At 36.3% G+C, this 24,727-nt stretch overlaps 1 protein-coding gene across 1 annotated transcript in view; it reads right to left on the minus strand.

The window, feature by feature from the left end:
* Positions 1-24,727, minus strand: part of GABRG1 (gamma-aminobutyric acid type A receptor subunit gamma1) — a gene marked incomplete at both ends in the record, with an annotated part of 53,346 nt that overhangs the window by 9,049 nt on the left and 19,570 nt on the right. Inside the window, 3 exons of the mRNA XM_083860797.1 lie at positions 1,095-1,177; positions 3,847-4,067; positions 20,630-20,697. Of these exons, the coding sequence (XP_083716923.1) occupies positions 1,095-1,177; positions 3,847-4,067; positions 20,630-20,697 (372 nt within the window). The remainder of the gene's footprint in view (positions 1-1,094; positions 1,178-3,846; positions 4,068-20,629; positions 20,698-24,727) is intronic.

The following is a 24,727-nucleotide window of genomic DNA, read 5'->3' on the forward strand; positions in this document are numbered from 1 at the left end:
GCTTCTGATACACTTAAATTTAACCACAAAATATATGGCCTCAGTTTTAAGCCTAGGTAAATTTAAGATCAACCAAAGACTGTGTAAATACAAATGTTTAGAAAATATCTACGTGGCATTCTCAAACTCCAGTAACAAAAAATTGGCTCAGAATCATCACTATTAAAATGCAAATCTAATTACATTTATCATTAAATGATCAGAAAAAGCTGAAAAGTACAGACACTTATTAATACATAACTTGATGGTTTGGGGAAGACCTCCTGAAAGGAGGCTGCAATGAGAGGGAAGTTGGCCTCTTCTCTCATGCAGCCAGCAACAGGATGAGAGGACATGGCCTCATGTCTGCATCAGGGGATGTTCAGGCTGGATACCAGGAAGAATTTCTTCACTGAAAGGTTGTGAAACATTGGAATGGGCTGCCCAGGGAGAGGGTGGAGTCACCATCCCTGGAGGTGCTCAGGAAATGACTGGATGTGGCACTTTGTGATATGGTTTAGTTCAGAAGTTGGTGTTCAGTCCTAGGTTAAACTTGATGATCCTAGAGTTTTTCTCCAACCTTAATGATTCTATGATTACAATAGCACAATTCCCCAGGATTTTTTTTTTTTTTTAATAAACATAGTTTGCATTAAAAAAATAGAACCTGAAGGTTGGAGTTTTGCTCATATAATGTAAATCCCACTGAAAGGAAAAGGACTCCAGATGCTGATTCAGCATTTAGAGGAGCAGGTTGAGGAAAACATATCTTATTTTTCCTTTTAAGTACACCATGTGGAACTAATTCCAAGCTATCAAGTCTTATAGGCATAAGAAAACAAAGTTTTTTCCAGGACAATGCATTTCCATTAGGAATAGGCACTGTATTAACTCTTAAGCAATAAGACTATTTTCAAAGTAGCAAAAAAATGCATGTGATTCGACTCATTCATTAGTGTATTAAATAATGCAATAAATCTAGTCAAAACATGAACGGTCAATTCTTTCTTTTGCCACAAGGCCTTAAAAAGTAAACATTTGTTCTCCTGATGCCAAAATTTAAGTAAATTTAAAGCCTGAATGTAAAGAGGACAAAAAAGTTTTTTACCACGTACAGCTTGAAAACTCCAGAGGACAGGAGTGTTCATCCATAGGAAAATTATGAAGCTGAAGATAACATTCAGCATTAATTGTCAACCTAATTAGAAAAGCAAAGGGGGAAAAAAAAAAGAAAGAAGGTTATATTCAAGAATTCAAACACTTCATGTAACTTGAGGATCTGTGTTGTTTCAATTGGTATTTCAAGCCATTTCAAAAATTTTATTTGGGGGCACCCTTCAGCTCTACAAGAAATAGGGGATAAAAAGTAGAATCCAAAGACAGGGGAGGGAGAGAAGCTTATGATAGCACATAAAGGAAGTTTTTGTAGAATACATTTATCAAGTCAAATTGCACTTGGCATCATTGTATCTGGTGGCTTTATGTAAGAGAATAATTGTGGGGGACATTAGACTTGCTCTATGCTGATGGAAGTAGTTCTGGTAAAGACAGTATTTGGATAGGAAAAAGACGACTATGTTTTACTTATTTAATGTCTAACACATTCAAACAATTCATAACCTATAAACATTTTAGAACTGGTTTAGGACTCATAATTGTCTGAACTAAATCACTTTCTGCTTTTAAAAATCACAGATTTCCTCAGGTCCTTCAAGCAATAAGTGTAAAACCCAGTTCTGCTACCCTTCACTAGCAAGCCAAAGCAAAGGGCTAGACTCCAAACTGACTTCTTTGCATTTAAAATGCCTCCTCCTTTTTGGCAACACTGTGAAGAAAGTCAGAATGTCTTCTTAAATCAACTTTAAAAATTGCCATAGTGCTCACATACTTGACTGTGTGCAATGCTTACATATTAGACAAGAAAGGATGGGAAAAGACTCTGAGACAAGCTGCCACACAGTTTTATAAGTCTCTGAACAAAGTATTCTACACAAACTGCCACTATGACCTGACCAAAGGTTTATTAGGAAAAGTGTATTTCTTAGCATATGCTGTGGGAAAGAGGAAGAAAGACCCTTCCCCACACTTTTAAGCAGAATACTTGCATCACTATGGAGATGCTTTTCAAGTTTGTCAATTATGATTTATGCATTTATTGCCTTCACTTTCCATTTTCAAATTTTGGATAGTTAAACACTCAAAGAAAACAAGCTGAGCCTTGTGTTAAAAGCACCACAACTGGATCTGGAATCACTGATGGTGCAATGGACAGACCATGGGCTACCCTCAGAAGAGATTCAATAAGGCTGATCAACATTTTCACCACATCTGCCCTCTGAATTACCAACAAGGAAAGAGTGGTGATACAGGGGAGCCCATGAACCTGGAGCACTGTCAGATCATGTTATTGTTCTTTCAATAAGTGAGATATGAACCTCTCAATGTTGTTTTACCTTAGGTCAAATTCAGGCCATATCTTCACCCATACCAATGTTTGTGTGTTGCAGTGCTGGGTGAAAGCCTGAATGCTGTTCTGTTACCAGCTCATTGCACTTTATTTCTCATACTCTGACACAGTAATTCTAACCTATTGCTCTGACAGGGTTCACATGATTCTTTTGCTCTTATTTATTTCCTTCTGTTACTTTGAATCTCTTTAGAAGAAATTTTGTATTGAAAATGAATGAACAATGGAAGGGTAAAGTCCAAGTGTGACACTACAATTACTAACTAGAAAAAGAAAAAAAAATTAGCATGTCAACAGAAGGAGGTCTCTAGAGGCTTTTATAAGCACCAACTGGCATAATAAACCATTTAAAAAGTGTTCTTCAGAGATGTCTGTATGCTCTCAAATTATGCACACTAAGAAAAAAGTCAGTGAAGAGAATCCTTGTAAAGCGTCCTAATTCTTCTTACATGCAATACAGAAGAAATTTATAAATTGTTCAAGCAACATAGACTGCATATAAACATAGCATATATGATTGAGAAGAAAGTAATTCAAAGTGTTGCTTTTTGTTTTATATAGATACATAAATAAACAAATAAATAAATTCTTAAGAGCAGAATCATATTTATGGCATCCTCTGCATAGGCTACTTCTTGATCAGCTCCTGACTTACTGCAAGATTTTTTCAGCAAATTTAAAAAATATGACAGAGATGACCCTAAAATATTTTCTAGTAGACTACAGCCTTCCAAGAATTATCTGAAAAGTGATTCAAAAATTAGTACAGATAGCCTTAAGCTTAAAAGCAGCACAGGCATTTTCCATTTGCCAAGTAGAATTATCACCAACATGTTTGCTTATGCCTATTTTGCATGAACAGATTTGTTAATTTTAATAGCTTGCAAGCATAAATATGTTAAGAAGTAGATGAAGGACTGGGGCCTTAGGGTGATCAAACTTCTTATAATTTTTATTATTTGAAGTATTTAATATTTTGCTTATATAATATAATTTGTTGAAAATTAGACTATAAAGTATTTAGACCAAAAATAATTTATCTGCAATTTATTTGTGACAAAAAACCATGATGCTATATACTATATAACACCCTTTTTTAAATCTTGCCTGTACCTAAATAAGACCAAGATTTGCTATCTCCTTCAACTGTCCTTAGGCAATTATCTTGCATTATATTTCAATATTAAAAATTTCATCTTTTTCATGATTGAATGATCTTTTTTATTTTCTTGCTTAATTGAGTCCTTGCAAATTCCTGTGGTCCATAACAAAAGAGATGCCAGGAATTTGATTCATATTCACTATTTTCATGTGAGTTTGATTATTTGATTAATTTTCACTGTTATTCCTGGTCATAACAGGGTTTTGGGTTTTTTTCTACCCAAATAAGAAAAACCCACCTTAGAGTGTATAATACTCTTCCATCACTCCAGATTCGAAGCAAACGATTTGGAGTTGTAATCCAGTGAGCATCAGATTTCCTTGAGTTCCGGAAAAAAGTGTCTGGAATCCAAATTTTTCCAACCATATTGCTATTAAGCATAAGCACCTTCATTGAGCTGTTAAATTTTAGACGACTGTCATACCAAGTTTGGGCAAAAATTATATCTATTGTGTATTCCTAAAAACAGAGAAACAATCATAACTCCGTTTATGTTTACCAAAGTCTGCAAGTCAACTGTTTTTGACTTGTACATAAATCCGAAGCCACTTCCTCTATTGTGTTTTGTATTACCATTTGCATAGCAGACAGCAGCCAGTGAACACAGAATGAGAGACAAAAGATGCACACAGCCTTCTGTCCCTACCTCCTCTCCCCTGACACACACTGATAACTTCAGGAAGAAGACACATGATGGGACTGTAACTTGGAGGTTCCCACACAGTGCAATCATCTCTGGGGCCCTGGACAGAAACTTAAGGGCAAATGTAGTACTTCAGGCTTAGACTATGTTTGTTAAGACAGATATTCTGTATCTTAAGAACCAAACAGGGCAAGCTTTTTATGTTTTCCCCCAAACTTTTGAACTCACGATTTAACATTTTTCAAGAAATTTCAGATTACAAAGAATTCATGAATATATGGAAATTAAACATGACAGTTTGCAGAGCTATCTGTTACCATTTGCCTTGTATACCTACCAATATACACACAGAAGTATACATAATCATAATCAGAAAGGAAACTTCCCTAAAGAAATTCCACTTTACTTATTAAAGCCTCAAGGAAGATCTTTCTGTAATGGAAAATCAAATTCTTCTGTAGACTTATGGCCAGAAAAGAAAGATGAAAAACAAAATTAATAAATAAAAGGAAACCCCTTTTTATGACATAAGTAAAACTTGAGAGAGATAAGCAATACAGATGCATAAAAGAATTCTTTTTGAAGAATCCAGCCAGTTGTTTTTGCACTTCAGGCAAAGGAGTAAAGCAGCAGTTCTCCATGTTATCAGAGCTCTAGACCATTCTCTGACCTAATGGCAACAGTCTCACTACCCAAATGCAGATGTGATCTTTCCTGCACGGCTGCCCCATGAGGGCTTCAATGAGCAACTCAGCATCTCCCCTGTAGAGAAGGAGCGGGAGACCAAGACTGAAACACTTGGTGTTGGTTGTTCACCTCTCAGTCACGGGTTGAATGGACAGGTGAAAGTGAAAAGCAGTGTTCACACTCCTGCTTAGGCCACAGGGGTTAGTTCTAGTTTTCTTGTTCAATAAAATGCATAGATATTCTGTTCTTAAATAGAAGCTGAAGGCTTCATTCATTGGAGTAGATTTTTTTGTTCATTCTTTTTTAAGCAATCACAGCAGCCAACTGTACTCGTTACAGATTCCTCACTAATTTCAGCAACTGATACCACCCATCTCTCAGAAAAGTTTAGCAATTTGGCACTTAATCCTTGAGAAGTACCGAGACAGATATTCTAGGACTATCTTAATCCCTCTTAATTTTTCCACCTCTACAGATGGGAGAAGTGCAAGTTCAGGAAACAGATATGCTAGAGGGAGCTTGCTCTGTGATGTGTGGCAGATGAATTGCCACCTCAACTGTGGTAACTCTATGTTTTTCTAAGGTTATGAAAAACTAATGCATGAGGCAAATAGAGGAGAGACAGAACAAAAAGACTATAAAGAATGCACTTTTAAAGTGACTTTGTTCTAAAGCTCTGCATATTTCTTGAGAGTCACTGCCATCAGAGGAAGATTCTGCAGGTCAAAACAAGTCCTTGATCTTTTTTTTCCCTGTAAACAGAATTCCAGATACATGTGAAAACCCTGGAACTGTTTAACCTTAAAATTCAGCTTGCTTTTTTTTTTTTTTTTTTTTTTTTTTTTTTTTTTTTTTTGTGCTCATTTGTAGTAGTTACAACTGAAAATGAAACGTCTTGCTTTAGTATAAAGCAGAGCCCAAGGCAGTGTACCAGGGAAGAGTTTTAATGGGCTTTAATGGAACAGAATGAACAAAGATTTATAAGTTGCCTTTACAGTACAAATAGGAGAAAAACAAAAGAAGTGAGTGAAATCGACATGATGAAATGTAGAGAAACTGAAGACTGTCTGAGTTTGAAGTTTGAAGGTGCTACTCTAAGAAGCTACTTCACAGTAGCAATGCCTGGGTTGAGAAAATAAAGTATCAAAACCATTATAGTCAAATCCACCCAAGCAAGAAAACACAGCTTGTCATAGCATACCAACCACCCTAATACATTAGATTTAAAAAGGAAGATTATTTTGAACACAAAAAACAAGGGAATGGCCTCAGTGACCTCAGATGTATGTATTCTTTTACCTTTCAGTATTAAATGTCCAACTTTGTATCCTGTTAAATCCAAACAGCAGCACTGTGCCAGCTATGAAGAAAAAAATTAATTCTATCCCAGATGAAATGAGCATGCGTGTATTAGAGGAGGCGTTTAGAAAAGGTTTGAGAAACAAAAAAAAAAAAAAAAAAAAAAAAAAAAAAAAAAAAAAAAACCAACACCCAGAACAATTCTTCATGGTACAACTGTTCAAAAATGACCCAGTACACAATCATTTAACATCAGAAAATTAATAACTGCTTGTTTCCAAGTGTCTTGCTGAATGTTAAATGAGATCCAAGTGCTAACCTCTTGTAACACACCCGAAGAGCCTTGTCCTCCATTTATAAGTTTGCGCTTCTGCACTCAGACACACCCCTCCCTCTCCCTCTGGAATCAGCCAACTACAGGCATAATCCTACCATTCATCCCACTTGAAAGACACGGACTTGCAACCTCATGGTGGGTGGCAGCAGCAGCTCACCCTGCTCACCCAGGGACTCAGAGACAGTGCTCTGATTTCACTGATCAACACTTATTCCACTTCAACCATCTGCCTTGGTGGCATTACTACCTACTTCTTCAGCATATCTATTTATGCTATGCCTCCCTGAGACCTCTCTGTCTTTGAGGGTCCACAATACATCCTGAGGTGGCACATATTCTTCATAAAATGCATCTTACATGGGATCACATCTTTAGCCCAAAATACTTCCTACTTCCTTTTAAGAAGGGGAAATCTGGGTCTATACAATTTGTTAAAAATTAGGTAGAAAAACCACCATACTGTCTTTTCTGAGAGTATTTTATTTCTAAAAAAGATTAATAAAAGCCCTATCTTTTTTTTCAGAGTTTGCTTGCTAGCACAATAGCAACAAGATTTATACAATATTCTTTTAGTGCAACAAATCTTTCTAGCCAACTGTTTTGATTTCCTTGTTTTCTTACAAAATCTAAAATTAACACTCCTATGACTTCTACTAGTCTTTCATGAAATTCACCATTTAATGTCACTGTGCTACCATAAAAAATGCTTTACTACTCTCTCTTTCTAATTAAACTAATGATGAAATAGCCATGCAGAATAAAAGTGGAATTCATCTATGGCTACATTAGTCACAGCCATGGCAGAATGCATGTTTATTCATATTAAGCCTCACAGGGTTCAAGAACAATGGCACATATTGGCTCATATGTGGCATTTGATTAAATTGCTGAGTACTTTTTTTCACAGCTGGTGTGAAGTTCCACCTGCCTAACTATTTACAGATAACTTCAATCCTCCTCCATCTTTTTCCTCTCTAAAAGGTTGTAATAAATTCCAAAGGCTGGGAACAGTGTGACTAATCAGAGATTACCGTTAAAGGGCCAGGCAGGGCACAAACTGTGACTATTGACAAACAGATCCATAGCTTGAGTGAAAGTCATTTAATATATAAAAACAATTACTTCAAACAAAGCAGGAACAGCTACTGAAGGGGGATAAATAGAATCCTTAATATGTTTCATTGTCATGAACAGTTGAATTACAGTCAGACTTGAAAATAGGTCAATGGATTATCTTTTTTTTTAATGGAAAGCTGTGAAAAAAGAGAGGCAGATATCATCTAACATAATTGCTTATAATAATATTATATATATAATGTATATTGATTATAATATTATAATATAATTATTATAAACTGCATCACACAAATTCCAATATAATAACAATAAGGATAGGAAAAAATCTAGCAAAGAAGAAAAAAGAATTCTTGGATATTTTTCCTGACAGTCCAAAAAGTGATTTTCCACAATAAATAAATAAATTAAAATAAATAAATAAAGAAAGAAAGAAAAGAAAAGAAAAAAAAAGTGGAGAAGGCAAGTAACAAGTAGCTAAACTGTTCGCTGGATTTTGTTAAATGCAGCACTTTTTTTTTTTTTTTTTTTTTTTTTTTTTTTTTTTTTTTTTGAGAACAGGAGAAAGTGGCTTAGTTTCATAAGGCCAAACAGAAAATCAAGTAAGAGACCAAAATCAAACTCAGAACTAAAAAAAAATTGTTGCACACTGCAGACCTACTGTGCAGCTAATGCCCAGTGAATTTCATAGAAAATTAACAAAAACATATTCCTATCATTTCATCTTTGTTCAGAAACCCACTCCAGCTTTTCTTTCTGATACAAAATTTTGTCTGAAGGGCACCTCAAGGTTCCTGTAGTGGCACATTCTGAAATCTGTTTCATATGGAGGCTTTCTAAGCAGTTCAACTAACAAGTTGACATGACTTCACTTTGGCCACTTATTTTATCATTTTACTCAGGATTCTAATTCCTTAAACTGGAATTTAACATCAGTGAGGCAGGAAATTTTTCAGAAAAAAAAATTAAGAAGAGGAAACTAAGGAAAGTATTCTACCAATCTATATGTTTCCACGAGAAGAGATGTGAATTAATATTAAATATAAATTTATTTTTCTGATTAAAAGATTTTAAAACCAAAAAAGGTCAAACAGACAAAGCCAGTAACCACATGCTTTCCTAAGAAGTAAGCACAAAATCAAGCATTGAGCAATAGCCAATTTATCTTCATCTTCCCAGGGTGCTTCCAATAAACACTTGTAACCTTTACCTTTTCCCTCACCCAAATTTCTTTGGACATCAATAAGGGGCTATAAAGTAATTTATTAAAGTACTTAACCTATCCTTGATGTATAACCTCTCTTAAAAAAATGTTGAAATTACGGCTACTGTCCCTGGTAGGTTACTTTAAAAGCCTTTTAAAGAGATCTTTTTGAGCTGCTTCAGGGCTAACAATGGTTTCAGAACTTAATGCCCATGGCTGAGACCAAAGCAAAAGTAAAATTTCTTGTTTTAGTAAACCATTTTAGTTTGCTCTCTAAAGCAATCTGAACTTACCGACCTTAGGGTGAAACCTAATAGATCCAACAAACCACAGCATTTCTGACATGTACATGGAATATTACATTAATGATACTGCTGCCATGGAAGAGGTGAGGGCTGCAGGAAATGCAGTGAACAGAAGTGCACAATGTCTGCTTCTAGAGTTTTTTTAATCAGTCAGATTGCTATAATTGTACAGATAATCACACTGGAGGATGATTTGAGAACATATGCCCAGGGTAAGTGGAAATACAACAAATCATATCTACAGAAGGTAAGGGAGTACAGCAAGACCTACATAGTCGCAATTCAGAAAAACATCCCACTCTTCACATCACAATTTGGCATCTGTGCTAATCTAGTCCTTATTTTGAACATGCAAATTGACAGATGCAAATAACAATAGGCATAAAAGGCAAGACTTATTTCAACGTTTTGTAGATTACAAACTGTCATTAAAATCTTTCCAATAGTGAAAAGATTAGCTAGAAAAATAACTAAAGTACTTCAAAAAAACATCTCTGCTTTTATTTCATCAGCTTAGATTTTGGTCATTTGAAGAGAGCATAAGGAGAGGAAGCAGATAAGTTATATACATAATCTATATACATTCTCATGGTAAAAATTATATAAAAAGTTTTGATTTACTTTTCAATAGAAAATTAAGTATTTCAGCCAGTAGCTCTCATGAACAACCATTAAACTCTAGAAAGAACTAGAGAACTCAGAACAAAACAAGAAAAAAAAGCCAATAACAACAATCAAAAGACACAAAAAACTGAAACAAAAAAACCTAGCTAAACAAAAAATGCCCCACAAAAATAAAAACAAACCACCAAACATATGTAAATACATAAATATCAAAAATCCATGAATAAATGCATTAAGGATTTGTCTTAGAGATTGTCAATAGTGATTTATCAGCTCCACTGACTGTACTTTCTAAATTAAGCAGAGGCATTTACCTTCCTGTAATTAGAGACACTCTAGCCAAAATTGGACTCACAGACAACTTTAACCACAAAGCTGTACTCAAACAATACACAGTTTTGTAGCTTCCCTTCATAAGCAAAGGGATTATTTCACCATTCAGTGTTGTGCAACTGTTTTCAAAGGATGACTAATTGCACAGTTACTGTTTGGTCTTTAATATACATGGTTTTCCTGCCATAGTCCAAAATCCCAACACTGATGGCAAATAGACTTATCTGTGGCTTGGTTTCTACTCTATAACCCCTGTAAAATACATGACCCTACATGAAATACAGCATACCTTATTTTTTTCTGGTTGATGAGGCCCAAATCAGCTCCAAACATCAATCATCTGCTACAGTGTACAAGACATATAATATATAAGAGCATGTACAGTCATCAAGAACTTTCTAAAAGGAGCCTCTATGTACTTACTGGTCTCAAGAACATAACCTGTTTTGGGGATAAACCTCTACAATAGAGACACTACTGTTATTCAAAAAGGCAACATCTCAATCAGCATTTACGGTATGCTGGTGAATGACACATTTCAAAATAGGCCAAGAAAAAGTGTTTTAAACATGCATTCTCCATGGTGGTCTCAATAAGATCCAGATGTAAAGACTCAGTGAACTTAAAATCGTGCAAAATCATAATAAAATGGAAGCCAAGATCAACAGGCAGTGAAGTTGCATTCACTTATTAGCAAAAGCATATTGCATTTCTTAATAGCTACTTGGTCAGTGCAGTTACCCCTACTGCCAAGGGAGCAAGGCAACACTCTTCAAGGGGTAGGGTTACTTTCTTGGTAAACAGCTTGGAGGTGCTGCTGCATGACAAAGCTTCCAGACTGTTCCCCTCTCAGTAAAGTTAAATTCTTGTAGCATGTGCCTTGAGGAGAAAAACCCATCTGTAGCTGCCTGGCTTTTTAAGAGAGAATGATGTTTTGTAGTGTCAGCACAGATCCTGACAGCAGCCCTTTTAGGGGCCGGTGAATTACAGCACCTTTGCTGGTACACAGCTAATGAAAACCTCTGATAAGTGCCATTGCTGAGGTCAGCCTCTATTGCAACAAGCTCTTACAAGCTATTGCAATAATCAAAGCACACCCTCTGCCTCTCTTCTCCAAAACCCAGTTCAACTCTAGGCCAACAGAATTATTCACGTAACTGAATGGACTATACACAGTACCTATGTCCATATAGACAGACATATAAGGAATTAATAACAAAGAGCAGGTGTGTAATGTTCTTCAATATATTTCTCTTATATCCAACACAGAGATTAGAGGTACAGACAAAAAATTAAATGCATCTTGTCTTAGCTGCAGACACAAGGGACACAGCACAGCTGAAGAAGACAGAAATTATTTGTAGAGGATATTAGGGCACAGGAAGTAACGATAAACCATACATCAGAGCAGACAAGTAGTCTATGCTGCTTTGGGGTGAAAAGAAAGAGTAAACTGCTGTTTGGGTTAGCTTTAGCACTAGTCAATATCTTTACTTTATCAATGAAGGGCTGTGTAATACTTACACTAACATTGTAAGTAAGCATATGTAATACTTACATCTAAAGTAAGTATTGGTTTAGATCATCTCAGAACGCAACTTAACTATGCAGGCGCTCAATATTGCTTATACAAGACACATAACCTCTGCAAGGAACTTATGACTTGAATTTAAAAAAAAGATTTGGAAAGCCAATGGGGGCATAATTAGAGATAGCAACTTTAGCACAACACAAGCTTAATTCTCTTTGATATTTTGCAACCTTCATAGAGGTGAAAAAATGGGAAATGAGCAAAAGGAAAAGTACGTTTAAACAGAAACAAAATGAGAAACAATGAAGTAGCTTTGCAGACATTTATAGGAAGTTTCTTTCAAGCATAAAGGGCAGCTTGGGAGAAACCGATCTAAAAAGTTGAAAGTATGGGAGCAGAAACTAGCAAGATCTGAGGCAGGAAATGGCCTCTTGAGGAAAAAAAAAAAAAAAAAAAAAAATCGCTGAGGACAGGTTTTGAAGTACCTTGAAAGTGAAAGGGAACAATTTCTGTGTGAGATCCAATGAAAGAGAAGACAAAAGAGGAACTTGAGCAAGAGATAAGTCAGTAGAAAAAGTGGAAAATTCTATCTATAGGACATCTCTAGATTATATGAGTGGAGCCAAGCTGCAGCTGGAAAGGTTATAGAAATACATTAGCATAGCAATGGGAATTTGGACAAGAGGTTTCATGTGATGGGATAAAAAATAAAGAAATATAAAATCCCTTTGCATTCAGAATTTGCAAGACTAAAACTGAGACCCTACTCTTGGTTCTATGATCCATCACATCATAGAAAATTTTTAGATGTCAGTCCTAAATAGCATAGAATAATGATTATTCACAGCAACTGGGAATGTATAAGAGATGAAAATTTTCAAGTTTTAAAGCAGTGATTCAGCCATATTGAGGTAACAAGACAACTGTGAACACATATGTGTGACACAATTCAGAATTTAGACTGGACAAAAGGAGACACAGAACAGCAGGCAACTGAACAGAAAGGTGGCTTAATTTGTGCATGAGACTTCCAAGAAGGAACTGAGTGCAGGAGCAGATAAGGTGACCATGGAAGACATACTGTGTTGAAGCAAGAAAGGAAAAGCTTTAAGAAATACATTCACATCAATACTTAAATAGATCAAGTGTTAGGAACACAAGAAATAGAGACTTTATCACAACACACTGACAGACTGACCACAGAAAAAAAAAGGAAACACTTTCAGAATTGCTGTCTAGCCCTATTCACATTCACAGCTCAGCACTCCTGCCATTTCTTTAACAAATTACAGAATCACAGATTAGCCCTGTGCAACTTCAGAGCACTTATGTCTGAAATCTCAGGTACTTCAGAGACAGTTTGGTTATTGCTCTGGCTGTGAATGCTATGGAACTGACATGAAACAAACAGGATTTTCAATCAGTATGCTGGCACACTCTACAGAAATCAGAGGAGTGAAGTAAAAATAAACAGTAGTTGTAGTAAAAGTAGTACTATTACGATATTGATTATTATTATTAGTGCAACCATGCCAACTGTGGCTAAAGTGATGGAATGGTACAATACAAAACCAGCATTTCCTAAAGTGTGAACTAATCTAAGATTTAAGAACTAACCACAACACAAAAAGACTGCAGCCTTACATAATAACATTGCTATTATAGGACACATGGAAATTAGGCCATATTTTACAGCAAAGAGCATAGAATTTCCTAGTGACTTGTGTGGAACCTTCAGGCTTCATACCTTTTAAGGGACAACTGACAAACTGCAGCTGAAAACAGGAAAAATACTGAATGCTGTTTAAAGTCAGGATTGCAAAGATGTCTGTTCTCTGCTTTGGTTTCAGAAGGCTACAGCAACATTTGTCAGTAGTACAGTAACTGCATTTTCCCTCAACCCTCACCATTCCCTTCAAAATAATCACAGGAATTGGGACCAACAAAGGAACTGCTATGCTGTCCCAGTATGAGCAGAATACTGCATGTATTTGGCCAATTCTCCCTGAACAAGACAAGCTTAGAGCTGTTTTCCAATAGCAGTAACTAAACTGCAAGAACCAGATTTATCCACCAAAAAATGAGAGACCAATCATGAAACTGTACTTGTGAAGTGTTATGCATTTTCTAGAGATGGTAACATAAGAAATGCTAGCAGAAATATGGGGTTTGACTTTTAAGTATATTCCACAAAAAAACCACAATGCTCAAGGCTACTGAAAAAATATTTACTCAGCTGCTCTACATGAACAGCATCCATCAATTTCAAAGAGTCATAATTAACTGTGATCACTTGCAGTGCTAACAGGCACTAGAATCTATCTTCCCTAATTGAAATAAAAGTGTACATTGGGAAAAGAAAATAAAGAAAATAATTCTAGCCTCTTTCAAAGAAGATACTGTACAATAAGAAACAGGTAATATTCAAAAACCCATTGGTACTTTTGTCCTGTTTTATGAACAAACTGATCACAGAATTCCTGCCATTTGAAAGATAATTAAACTAATTTGCATAAAGTACATATACTTGGCTTTCCAAAAATTTCCATTGCTCACACACTGAATCCACACAACCTTTAGGAAACTTCATAAATTCTCAAATATGGGACAAAGCGCATCCCTCATGATTTTCCTTTCAGTCAGTCTGTATAAAGCTCATAGAGACAGTGGTTATCCTCAAAACAGTTTTCTTCAAAAATGAAAGCAATTCTAACCTCCAGGATAAGCTTCAGGTGCATTTCACAAACCATAACAAGATCTATAATGCAGTGTTCTCTAAGTCCTGAGATATTACTATTATTGCAGCATTTGCATAGCGCTGATTTATTGTGTTTAGATTTCTCATATGGAACTGTGTTCATTTAGACACACAGCTCTATAACAGACAGACAGGAAGGAAGAGAGAGAGAGATCATATCTTTCCTCTTAGACAATTCCTACTTTGGATTTTTTTCTATAGAGTTTGTTAAATCCTTAAGTCAATGTGATGTGTGAAGTCAATGTTCACACATGTAAACTGATGAGGTATCTGCAGGATCAGGACTGCGCTAAATCCAGTATCATCCAGTATCACATTTAATATAATTCAAAATCAGAGTTTAAGTCATTTTACAGAATAATGCACGGAAAGAGTGTGTATCTTTAAGTACTGAATTTCAGGGTACCTGCAGGTAGTGTATTTTCAGGTCATGATTACTCATATTCTAGTGTACTTTGTGTAAATTAAATTGCATTGTAAACTGAGAGTGCAAACCTTCAAATCCTCAATACAAACTTTGTGACCAGCAGAGGAAGTGCAATGACACATCTGGCCACAAAATATCCTCCACAAGTGCAATAATGTTGAGCAATCTGTATTAGGATACTGATCTTATTGATACCTTGAAAAAATAAAAAAATCTGCTGCTAGTTACTGCAACTAGAGAATGAATTGGAATTTAGAAGTCAAAGGATACTTAAAATTCACCACCAGCACATTCTACATAAAGTCATAAATGGTACAATACGACAAGAAAAAGTCTATCCTACCAAGTCGAGGACATGCAGTCTGGCTACCAAAGTAGCGTATTGTATACTCTGTATCTGATTTGCAAAGTGCTTTAGCTCTCTTGTTAAAAATAAGAGTAGTAGGCTTCAAAGTACAGCTTCAACCTGCATTCAGAGTAGCCTACAATGGTTAGTAAGCAAAAATCATGTGAAAAAAAGCTAAATTGTTCATAGAGGAGAAATGTTGGAAAATAGCAAGGAAACTGAACTGATCTAGTGAAGTGCAATCCTGGAAAATTTATCCTGGAATTTTCAGATTGGGCCTTCTAACAGCAAGTTCCAATAATAAACACAAAAAAAGGAATACAAAGCATCATCTCATCCATAGGAAAGGAAATAAAAAATAGTAGCACTCAAACATGCTAAAATGGCAATGATATCAGAATGCTTCAAAGTGTTAAATCATGATTTAGACACTCACTAAAAAGCAAAGAAATTTTAAAACATCATTTTGTTTCTGTAAACCTCTATACTTATATACGTATTCTGTTTTATACAGACAGATACAGATGGTCTGGTCTTTTAGTTTTTAGTCTATCAGTCATGATGTCTGTGCATGTCTATAGAAACAATATGCTTCTTTCTAACTGTTTACTATATGAAACTTCAGTAAATATACATCAAATACAGGGAAAAAATAAACTTTTCTCTTTGTTCTTCATTTTTGACAGAATGATCCAATTCTGTTTCTTACTTAAGGAGCTGCACCTGCATTCCTTCTCAAAAAATCCCTCTCATTTGTGATTTCAGTCTTTTATTGTCATAAGAGTTTTGATCAAATAGAAATTACAAGGTCATCTCTTAGTTAAAGGAAGGCAGAAATATCTTGGGGGAGTGCTGTGCCATCCCTCTCCCAGACAACTTAATTGTGCTCTTGAACAGCTTTGTCTAGCCACAAAAGCTGTGGTGCTGAGGTGGTTCTCCCCTGGACAGTTTGGGACATCAGTAGCACAAAAACTTTGTATGTATATCAATACACAGGGAGATGAATACAGAACAGAGAATGCTAATGAGGCCAGCAGACAGCATGGATCAACATGCATTTTTGTACTGGGACCATATATCAGACTCTACTACTTGTATCACCACTAAACAAAGGTTGCTTTTCATCTTAGCCCTAATTTTGAAGAAGAAAGGCAGTCAAAGCCTAATATTCAATTTATAGTGTTCAGCATATAGTAAAAATAGGTTCTACATACCCACTGCATACCTAAACTCTCTAAAGAAATCCCTAGACCTTTGCAGAGCTACTGAGGATCAATATTTTGCTCATAAAAATGCACTCAGAATCATCAAATTATCAAGGTTGGAAGAGAGCTGCAAGACTATGAAGTCTCACCACCAACCCAGAACTGTAGCTCCTAAATCAGTAAACCACATCACCCAGCATCTGATCCAGACACATCCTAAACAGCTTCAGGTGACTGCTGATGGTGATTCCACCACTTCCCAGACAACCTATTCCAATGCCTGAACATCCAAACAGTGAATAAGATTTTTCAATATCCAATCTGAATATCACCTGTCTCAGCTTGAGGCCAGTTCCTCATGTCCTCTCACTCTAGGCACAGTAGAAGAGACTGGACCCCACCTCACTACAACCTCGTTTCAGGGAGTTTTAGAGAGTGATGAGGTCCTAAGCCTCTCAAGAGTAAACAAACCCAGATCCCTCAGCTATTCTTCCTAAGACATGTTTTCCAGACCTTTCATAAGCCTCGCTGCCATCCATAAGCCTGGATGCTGGACAGGTTCCAGCATCCCAATGTCCTTTTTAAAGTAAGGGATCCTGAACTGAAGCACTCAAGTTGAGTCCCCACCAGTGTCGAGTACAGGGGGACCATCACTGCCCTGGTCATGCTGCCCACACTATTGCTGATACAGGCCAGGATGGCACCTGGGCACACACTGGCTCATGTTCAGCAGCTGTCAACCAGCACTGCCAAGCCCCTTTCCGCTAAACAGCCCCCAAGCCACGCCTCCCTCAGCCTGTAGCATTGCATGTGCAAGACCCAGTACTTAGCCCTACTGAACTTTCTGCAGTTGTCCTTGGCCAATTGATCAAGTTTGTCCAAGTCTCTCTGCAGACCCTTCCAACCCTGAAACAGATGAACACTCCCATTCAACTTAGTGTCATCTGCAAATTTACTGAGGGTGCACTTGATCCCCTCATCCAGATCATAAATGAAGACAGAACTTGCCCCACTATTGATCCTGGGGAACACTGCTAACACTGCCAACAGAATTGAGCTCCCTGCACCACAACTCTCTGGGACCAGCCAGCCAGCCATCCTAGAGTCCACTCATCCAAGCTATGAGCTGCCAGTTTTTCCAGAAGGATGCTGTGGGAGACGGTGTCAAATATTTTACTGAAGTCTAGATAGAACACAGCCTTTCCCTCATCTACTAAGCCAGTCAGCTTGTCATAGAAGGAGATCAGGTTGGTCGCAGTGGACCCTACTTTAACAAGTCAGTGTTGGCTGGGCTTGATACCCTGATAGTCTTGAATGTAGCATGTAATGGCAGTTAGCTGCATTTAAATGGCTGTTGCACAATGCATAGCACAGAATAGCTCTAAAAGATATATTCAAAATCTCTAGACTTAGTACTATAAGCTTAAATACTCCACTGATCCAGACACTTGTTTCAAGTGTTTACTCAGGATGCAGATGCCTGAAGGGATCACAAGCTCTAGGAAAACGTATCTTAATCATGGAGTGACTATAGAATCTAAAATGTTGTGTAGATCTTACTAAAAATAGTAAAAGCCAAAATACAACAGCCTTCAAAAACAAGCTGTAATGAATGTCATGCATAGACCTCAATTACAAAAGTGGAAGTATATCAGATAGCAAGAGGAAAATAGACAATTAAAAAACCAAATCTGTTTCCTTTCATAGTATGTGTTCTCTAAAGCTTTCAGACAAACATACTCCTTTGTCATTCTGCTTCAGCACCACTATCAGAAAAAAAACCTGCTACATCATGCTGTATTGTATCCAAACCTGATAGTTAAAGGACATCATTTGCCAGAGTGAACATATCTGGCAAATGAGTAATTGAATGAGGATTGGAAATCACAGAAAATATGTTCTCTTATTAAGTGATCAAATTAGGGGCTAAGGGCAGCCCTTGAAGAGGAAGCAAATTTTGGATTATTGGTTAAAAATCTCAAACAATACTGACTCCAGGAAAAGTGCCTTCCTAATGAAATCAACAATTCACATAATATGAGCTTATAGGGTAAAATTTGTTATTATTTCTTTTGCTAAGAATGTTGTTTCCTAGAATAAAAACTTTTTTTTTTAAACCTTAATCAAATTATTTTCAAGTATATAGTTTTACTTATTTTTACAAAAGTTTGATATCTATACTGAGGTTAGATGCTCACACAAGCCATGTCCTTGAAGTGCAAGCCCAGTGAAGGCAATTGCCCTTTTATGAAGGCCACGGTAGTTTTAGACTATAATTTAAATTGCTAAATAACTAAGTAAATTGCTAAATTTTCTGTCCATTTTTAAAAAACATAGAATAATTTTTAAAGTTCTATATCTTAGTAACATTTACCTTATTACCCTTTGGTGGCATGCATTTTTTTTTTCTTTAAAGAAAAATCAGAAGGTTGGAGAGAAACATCTATTATTAACTATTAGGATCCCTCTCTCTAGTAAGTAATATGCTTTTTCAGTAGGATGCCAATCATTGCCTTGGACTATAACTGGCTTTTACTGGCAGCATGGCAAGGACATCACCACTCAGCTCTGGCACAGCTCTAGCAGACATGGGGAGACCTCTAAACAACTTACATGCAATAGTTCCATGGCTGATACTCCCAGGCCCTGGGCTGAGTAAGCAGAAGGAAGCTGTAGACACATGAGAGGCCATGGTTCCTAGCTGAACCATAGCTGGAACACTTCCCAGTGGCTGCAGAGACAAGAGGAGGGCATGGGAGATGGAGCATGGTTATTCTGCAAAGCCAGATGTGCTGGCTCTCTAAAACTAGAAAACTGAAGCTGTAAGCATTTCTCATGTTCAGTTCCAGCATGTGCAATACCTACTGGCCACAGGCTAAAAAGCTTACACAAGCTACTGGAAAAAGAAATCTCTACTACTTGCTAGATCCTCCTTACACATCCTCACAGTTTGCTTCCACTGTAATTTCCTTCAGAAGAGGATTGGACAGAGAGACTGCAGAGAGACTGCAGATGGGAGAGAGACAAAAACAAAGACACCACTTACACCTGACATGGAAGCTGGAAAATTATCCCCACTCTGTCACTCTTGCGCTCTGTCACACATTTCACTACATACAGTCCTGCCCTGAGACATGGACTTCTCTGCCACAGCCCCAGGTAATGACAACCCTAAGCTGGTTATACTAGAATGAATATCCTTTGCCACAGATGTGCATCTTTTCACACAGTATCTAAGTACCACTGTTTTTTCTTGCTTGGCTTCCAATCACTGAAAGTCACTGTTCTCCACTCCCACATGATGAAATACATCTAAACCACAAGATCCTTAATAATAATAGAGAGTTACTGCATTCTCAGAAAATGCTCAGAAGCCCCCTGCACTGGCATGCTCCAGCCTCCAAATAAAAATCTTCTCTGCCACACAAATTCAATACTGTCAGCAATTCTGTAGGAGGAAGTAAAGTAAAGTAAAAGTAAATTCTGGGAGGAAGTAAAGGAGATAAACTCAAAATCCCCTGAGGGCAAGTCTTTATCTTAGTCCTGGGCAGAAGTCATGCCAAAAGGCCTTTCTACAGCCTCCACCATTTCATACAATGCACAGCCTAAGAGAACAAGGAAAATCTCACACTCTCAATTCCCTCATAAGTACTGTTACTTCAGTGTTGGTACTAAACAGATAGGTCAGATCTCAACAGGTGTACCACAAACTAGGTGAGATGCATTTCTTAACTTCTAAGAAACCAGTCATGTATGTACACACACTAAAAAGGGCACATAAGACTAAATGGAAAAAGAAAGGCAAAAAAAATTGCTTTCTATGAATTTGAAGAAAAACCAAACAAACAATAGATCACTTCACTGAAAATTGAAAGTTGTTCACAACTGCTATGTCAAATATTACTTTTCTTAGGCTCTGAAGAGTAGCTCCAGGAAATCAACTCAAGCCAGAGATAAACCAGGAATACACAAAGACTGTGGAAATGTTCAACACAAACTAAAACAAGGACCTGATGCAATGCACTCTGTGTGACCTCACTTTTTTAAAAAGAAAAACTGCATTTTTAAAATTGCAACAATTTCACACAGAAAGACTAAATGCACCTCTGCAATAACTAGTCATATCCAACAGCATAAGAATACTCAGTAAGACATAAAGAAACTTATTTCAATGAGATTAGAATTATTTCATAATATTAACCCATAGCAACATGCAGATGATGCTTTCTGTCAATAATCAGAACTTACCATATTGATTGGGTCAACTGGACCGATGCTGTTAACATAGACATCTGTTTCAATTACTGTAGTTCTCACTAAAAAACAGTAATCATAATAATTACATATTTAATTAACTCTGTTCATTGTTAGTGCAATTTAATTTATTTAACTAAAAAAGAGCATATCTGGTATTCTTTTCTTAGATTTAGAATAATTAAATTTCTGGTTTGTTCATTTTGTGAAGGATCATATATGACTTGGCTCTCTTATTTCATATAACTTTTTAGAATTATCAACTTGAAAAATTTAGTTCATAATGGAATCTCCACCTGTGCTTTTTGATATAATATAAGGTAGATAAAAAATGTAAAGGGAGGAAAAACAAATAAAACAAAAAGCCCTCAAAACTGTCTTCCAACATGAAAATACAATTCTAAACAGAAAACAAGTTTGGAACATTTTTTTCATACAACGTACCATGAGGTCTGGGACAAATATGTTTATCAGCTGCAAGGAATCAATATGAAGTGAATTCTATCAATTTCTATTAAGATTGTGTAACAGATACAAATAACTTTTCACCACAGGATTCTTCAATTCATGAAGCTATAGCACATGTAGGGATTATTAATGTTCTCTCATCATCTTGATTAATAGACAGGTTAAAACACCAAATTGAAAGCTCCTCAATGAAAGTAATTTAAAAGTTAAACATTACCAAACTTATTTTTCTTTAAAAACAGGGGAAACACTCTGACTGTGCAGACAAAAGACAAAAAATTTTAAAAATATATTCCATTGCAGAATATACTCTCTACCTTGTGCATTTGCAGAAGGATGCAAAATCTAAGACTGTTCATGAAAGGCACACCTGAAGTACAGGAGGCTCCGATAATTCATTTCCTCCTAACTGGTTTATACAGAAAAAAAAGGCACAAATGAAAGACGAGAGGATGCATCTTAATTTCATTTTACCAAGCATCTTCTTCTAGTTTGTGCTGGAGAACCAGAATGTGGACACAAGAGGATATATGTCCTTGTACCCAATAGAATGAAGAGGGATAATAGTAATAGAGCTCTGTTGGTCCTCTTATATCACACAATAAAATAAGCATCTTTTTCAATCTGCAGATAAAAAAGTGGGAAGGTACAAACAAAAAGGCATTTTGATTTCATAGGAGATGGATCCTAGGTCATCAGATTTAATTTTTTATACAGAAAATCTTCAGAGATGGCCCAAGTGTTTAACAACAAACCTAAAATCATAAGTAAAATTTTTCAAATTTAAAAAAACTCAGACATACAGAAAGACTGACTGTAACATTGACATCCTCGCCAGCTACAATGACAGGCAAGATGCATTTCCGAAATATCCCAAGATTCCTTTTCCCTGCCAGGCCCACTTGGAAGGAAATTCTCCTTGATTCCAAATCTGGTTAATGGTGTGAACCTATGCCTGACAGAAAGACACACTACTGAGCTGCACAAAGGATTTTCTGTCTGACCACAGAGCACAGAGTCACTTGATCACCATCCTGTCCCCAGCGTGCTTCACAGAAAGTTTAAACAGATCCTGGAAACCAATTTATTTCCTGGGGAAAAAATGAGTTCTTTCTGCAATGATCCTTATGGGTCCCTTCCAACTCAAAATATTCTGTTATTCTTTGATTGTAAGTTGCAAATGTTTCCAGTTTCTGCAGAGCTCATAAAGGAAGGGAGACAGCACAAAAACTCATACAAACAGACTGAAATATCAGAGTAAGAAAAACGTTTATAATGTGTGTAAATTGTCATAAGTATTATGTAATCATTTTAACATACATCGCACTCTGCAAACAGATATCCTCTTCCTTTAATTTCCTTAAATCATATTTATTTTTATAACAACTGCCCCACTGCTAGACCAGAACACCAGGAGATGGATCAAAGTATATCCTGCCTTATTCCTCAAGTAATGTTGAATACTTCATTATGAAGAATCTCTCACCTTGATATACAACTCACAGGATTCTTCCCCCTCCATCTCCTTTTTTTGCCCTCTCAATTCCAGTTATACTGAAGAAGCTAAATACTCTGCAGATGCAGCCGCTCCCTTTCCAACAGTCGTTGTATCATCTGCCAGCTTTACTACAAGAATGAACTGCTAAAATAATTCAAAATGTCATTATTCTTGATAAAAAATTTCCTATGAGACCACACTATAAATATCCCAGCCACTGACATCCCCTACTAACAACTAAATTTCGAGCTCTGTCAGTGACACAGTTTTTAATGGGGGCTGTGTCAGTTTTAAGAAATTCTAACTTGCATCATGCAATACTTCATCTGCCACAAGGGCTTTCCTGTGGTGATCCACTTAGTTCATTTTGCCTTTTCTGTACTACTCTGAGTAAGATTATTAGAGGTATTAAGAGCCAGTGAACAGTTTGAAAACGTGCCTCTATTGAAATTATTTTAATTGACACAAATGATACAGCGAAAGAAACTCAATTCAAGAGGAGCGGAAGAAGCTATTTTGTTACCTTACTTCTTCTGTGTGGTACAGAGAAGTGTATTTCTGAATTAGAAGGATTAATTAATACTTTTTGTGTTCTTGAGCTAGAAGTGATAAGAGTTCATGAAAAAGACAAATGCTGGAGGAAAATACCTTCTTGATACTTTGAGAACAAATTGAAAAGATTTTCCTACCTTGAATGCTTCTTATTTTACTTTAAAACTTGATGTCAGCCCTGAAAACACATAAGCCTGCTATTTAACACATCCTGCATGAAGTGCAGAACAGCAGTGTTCTAAACAAGGGGAGAAAGGGCTTGAACACTTAAATATTTACACTGAAAGACAGTATGATGCAGGCTAGATTAAAGCAAGAAGGTGAGAGGAGAACAGAGTGCATATTCGAGAGGGAGACAGAGAAAGAGCACAAAGGAGCAGCTGATCACAAGGTCAGCTTCTAGTGTAACTGAAGCACACAGGGAGACAGTTTGGTAAGCCCAATCTAGAGAGATATAATCACTTTCTGATTTCCTGCTTTTTTTTTCACTAGACTAAGATTCTTCTGGTTTTAAAAGTTTTGAAAAATGTTTATTCCTGATAAGATGATCATAGTGATAAAAATCTACCTCAGCCACTGACAGATTATTTTAATAATTGCCCTTGACATTCAAAATGTTTGGTTTTTAGCCTATATTTTTGCAGGCTCAGTTTTCAGCTTTTGATATTTGAGATATACCTTTTTGCTACACTTAAGAGCTCTTCTCATCTGCTATTCTCATTCTATAAACACCTATCTCCTGACAAAAATAATTATCATTATTTTAAAAGTCCAGAACAATGCACTTTTTATTGCTTAATGCTGCTATTTTCATTCCTCCAATTCATTACTTCAATATACTAATCAAGAGCATGATAGTCCATCTAAATTCACTAACCAGTCCCCACAGTTTACCACAATTCCCTCATTTTCTAATGAAGGTCTAAATCACAATCATCTTTATTTTAATTAGTACTTATGCTCTTCAACTTTAACTAAACCCACTTTTGGAATTTCATCCAGGCTTATTATCTTTGAGCATGTTTTCTATAAGTCATTACTTATTACTTATCAAGAAGCAACCCCTATAGAGATAGAGCAGTTATTCAGCAAATAAATTAGGTGACTACCATATTCAGAAATAACAGAGTCATTCAATTTGTAATAGCTTTTAATGGAATAATACAATTCTCACAATCAGCTATCTAAGATTATTACATACATCTAAGTAAGAATCTAAGATTATTACTACTTTCATTGAAAATTCAGCCTCAAGTGTCTACAGCAGGCTTCCAGGTCAACCTCTGAAGAATTTATTCAAAGTGATTTTGATGAAAGCAGAGCCCTGTTCTCCAAACTTTTTACCCTTCTATTTAAAAGAAATCCATCACTGGCAGACAATCCTACCCCACCACTTTTATTATTTCCATGATTTTCTATCCATGGCACATCCAATACCTTCACCATTTCCTGAATACGAGCTTCTACATCTTGCTCTTCGATTTTGATTTTCTTCAATTGTTGGAAAATATTCTTAAACTCAAAATACATCTCTCTCTACCTTTCCTTGGTATTTTCCTACTTGTTTTGCTTCC

Source organism: Zosterops lateralis, assembly GCF_965231275.1.
Source record: "Zosterops lateralis genome assembly, chromosome: 5".
Lineage (NCBI taxonomy): Eukaryota > Metazoa > Chordata > Aves > Passeriformes > Zosteropidae > Zosterops > Zosterops lateralis.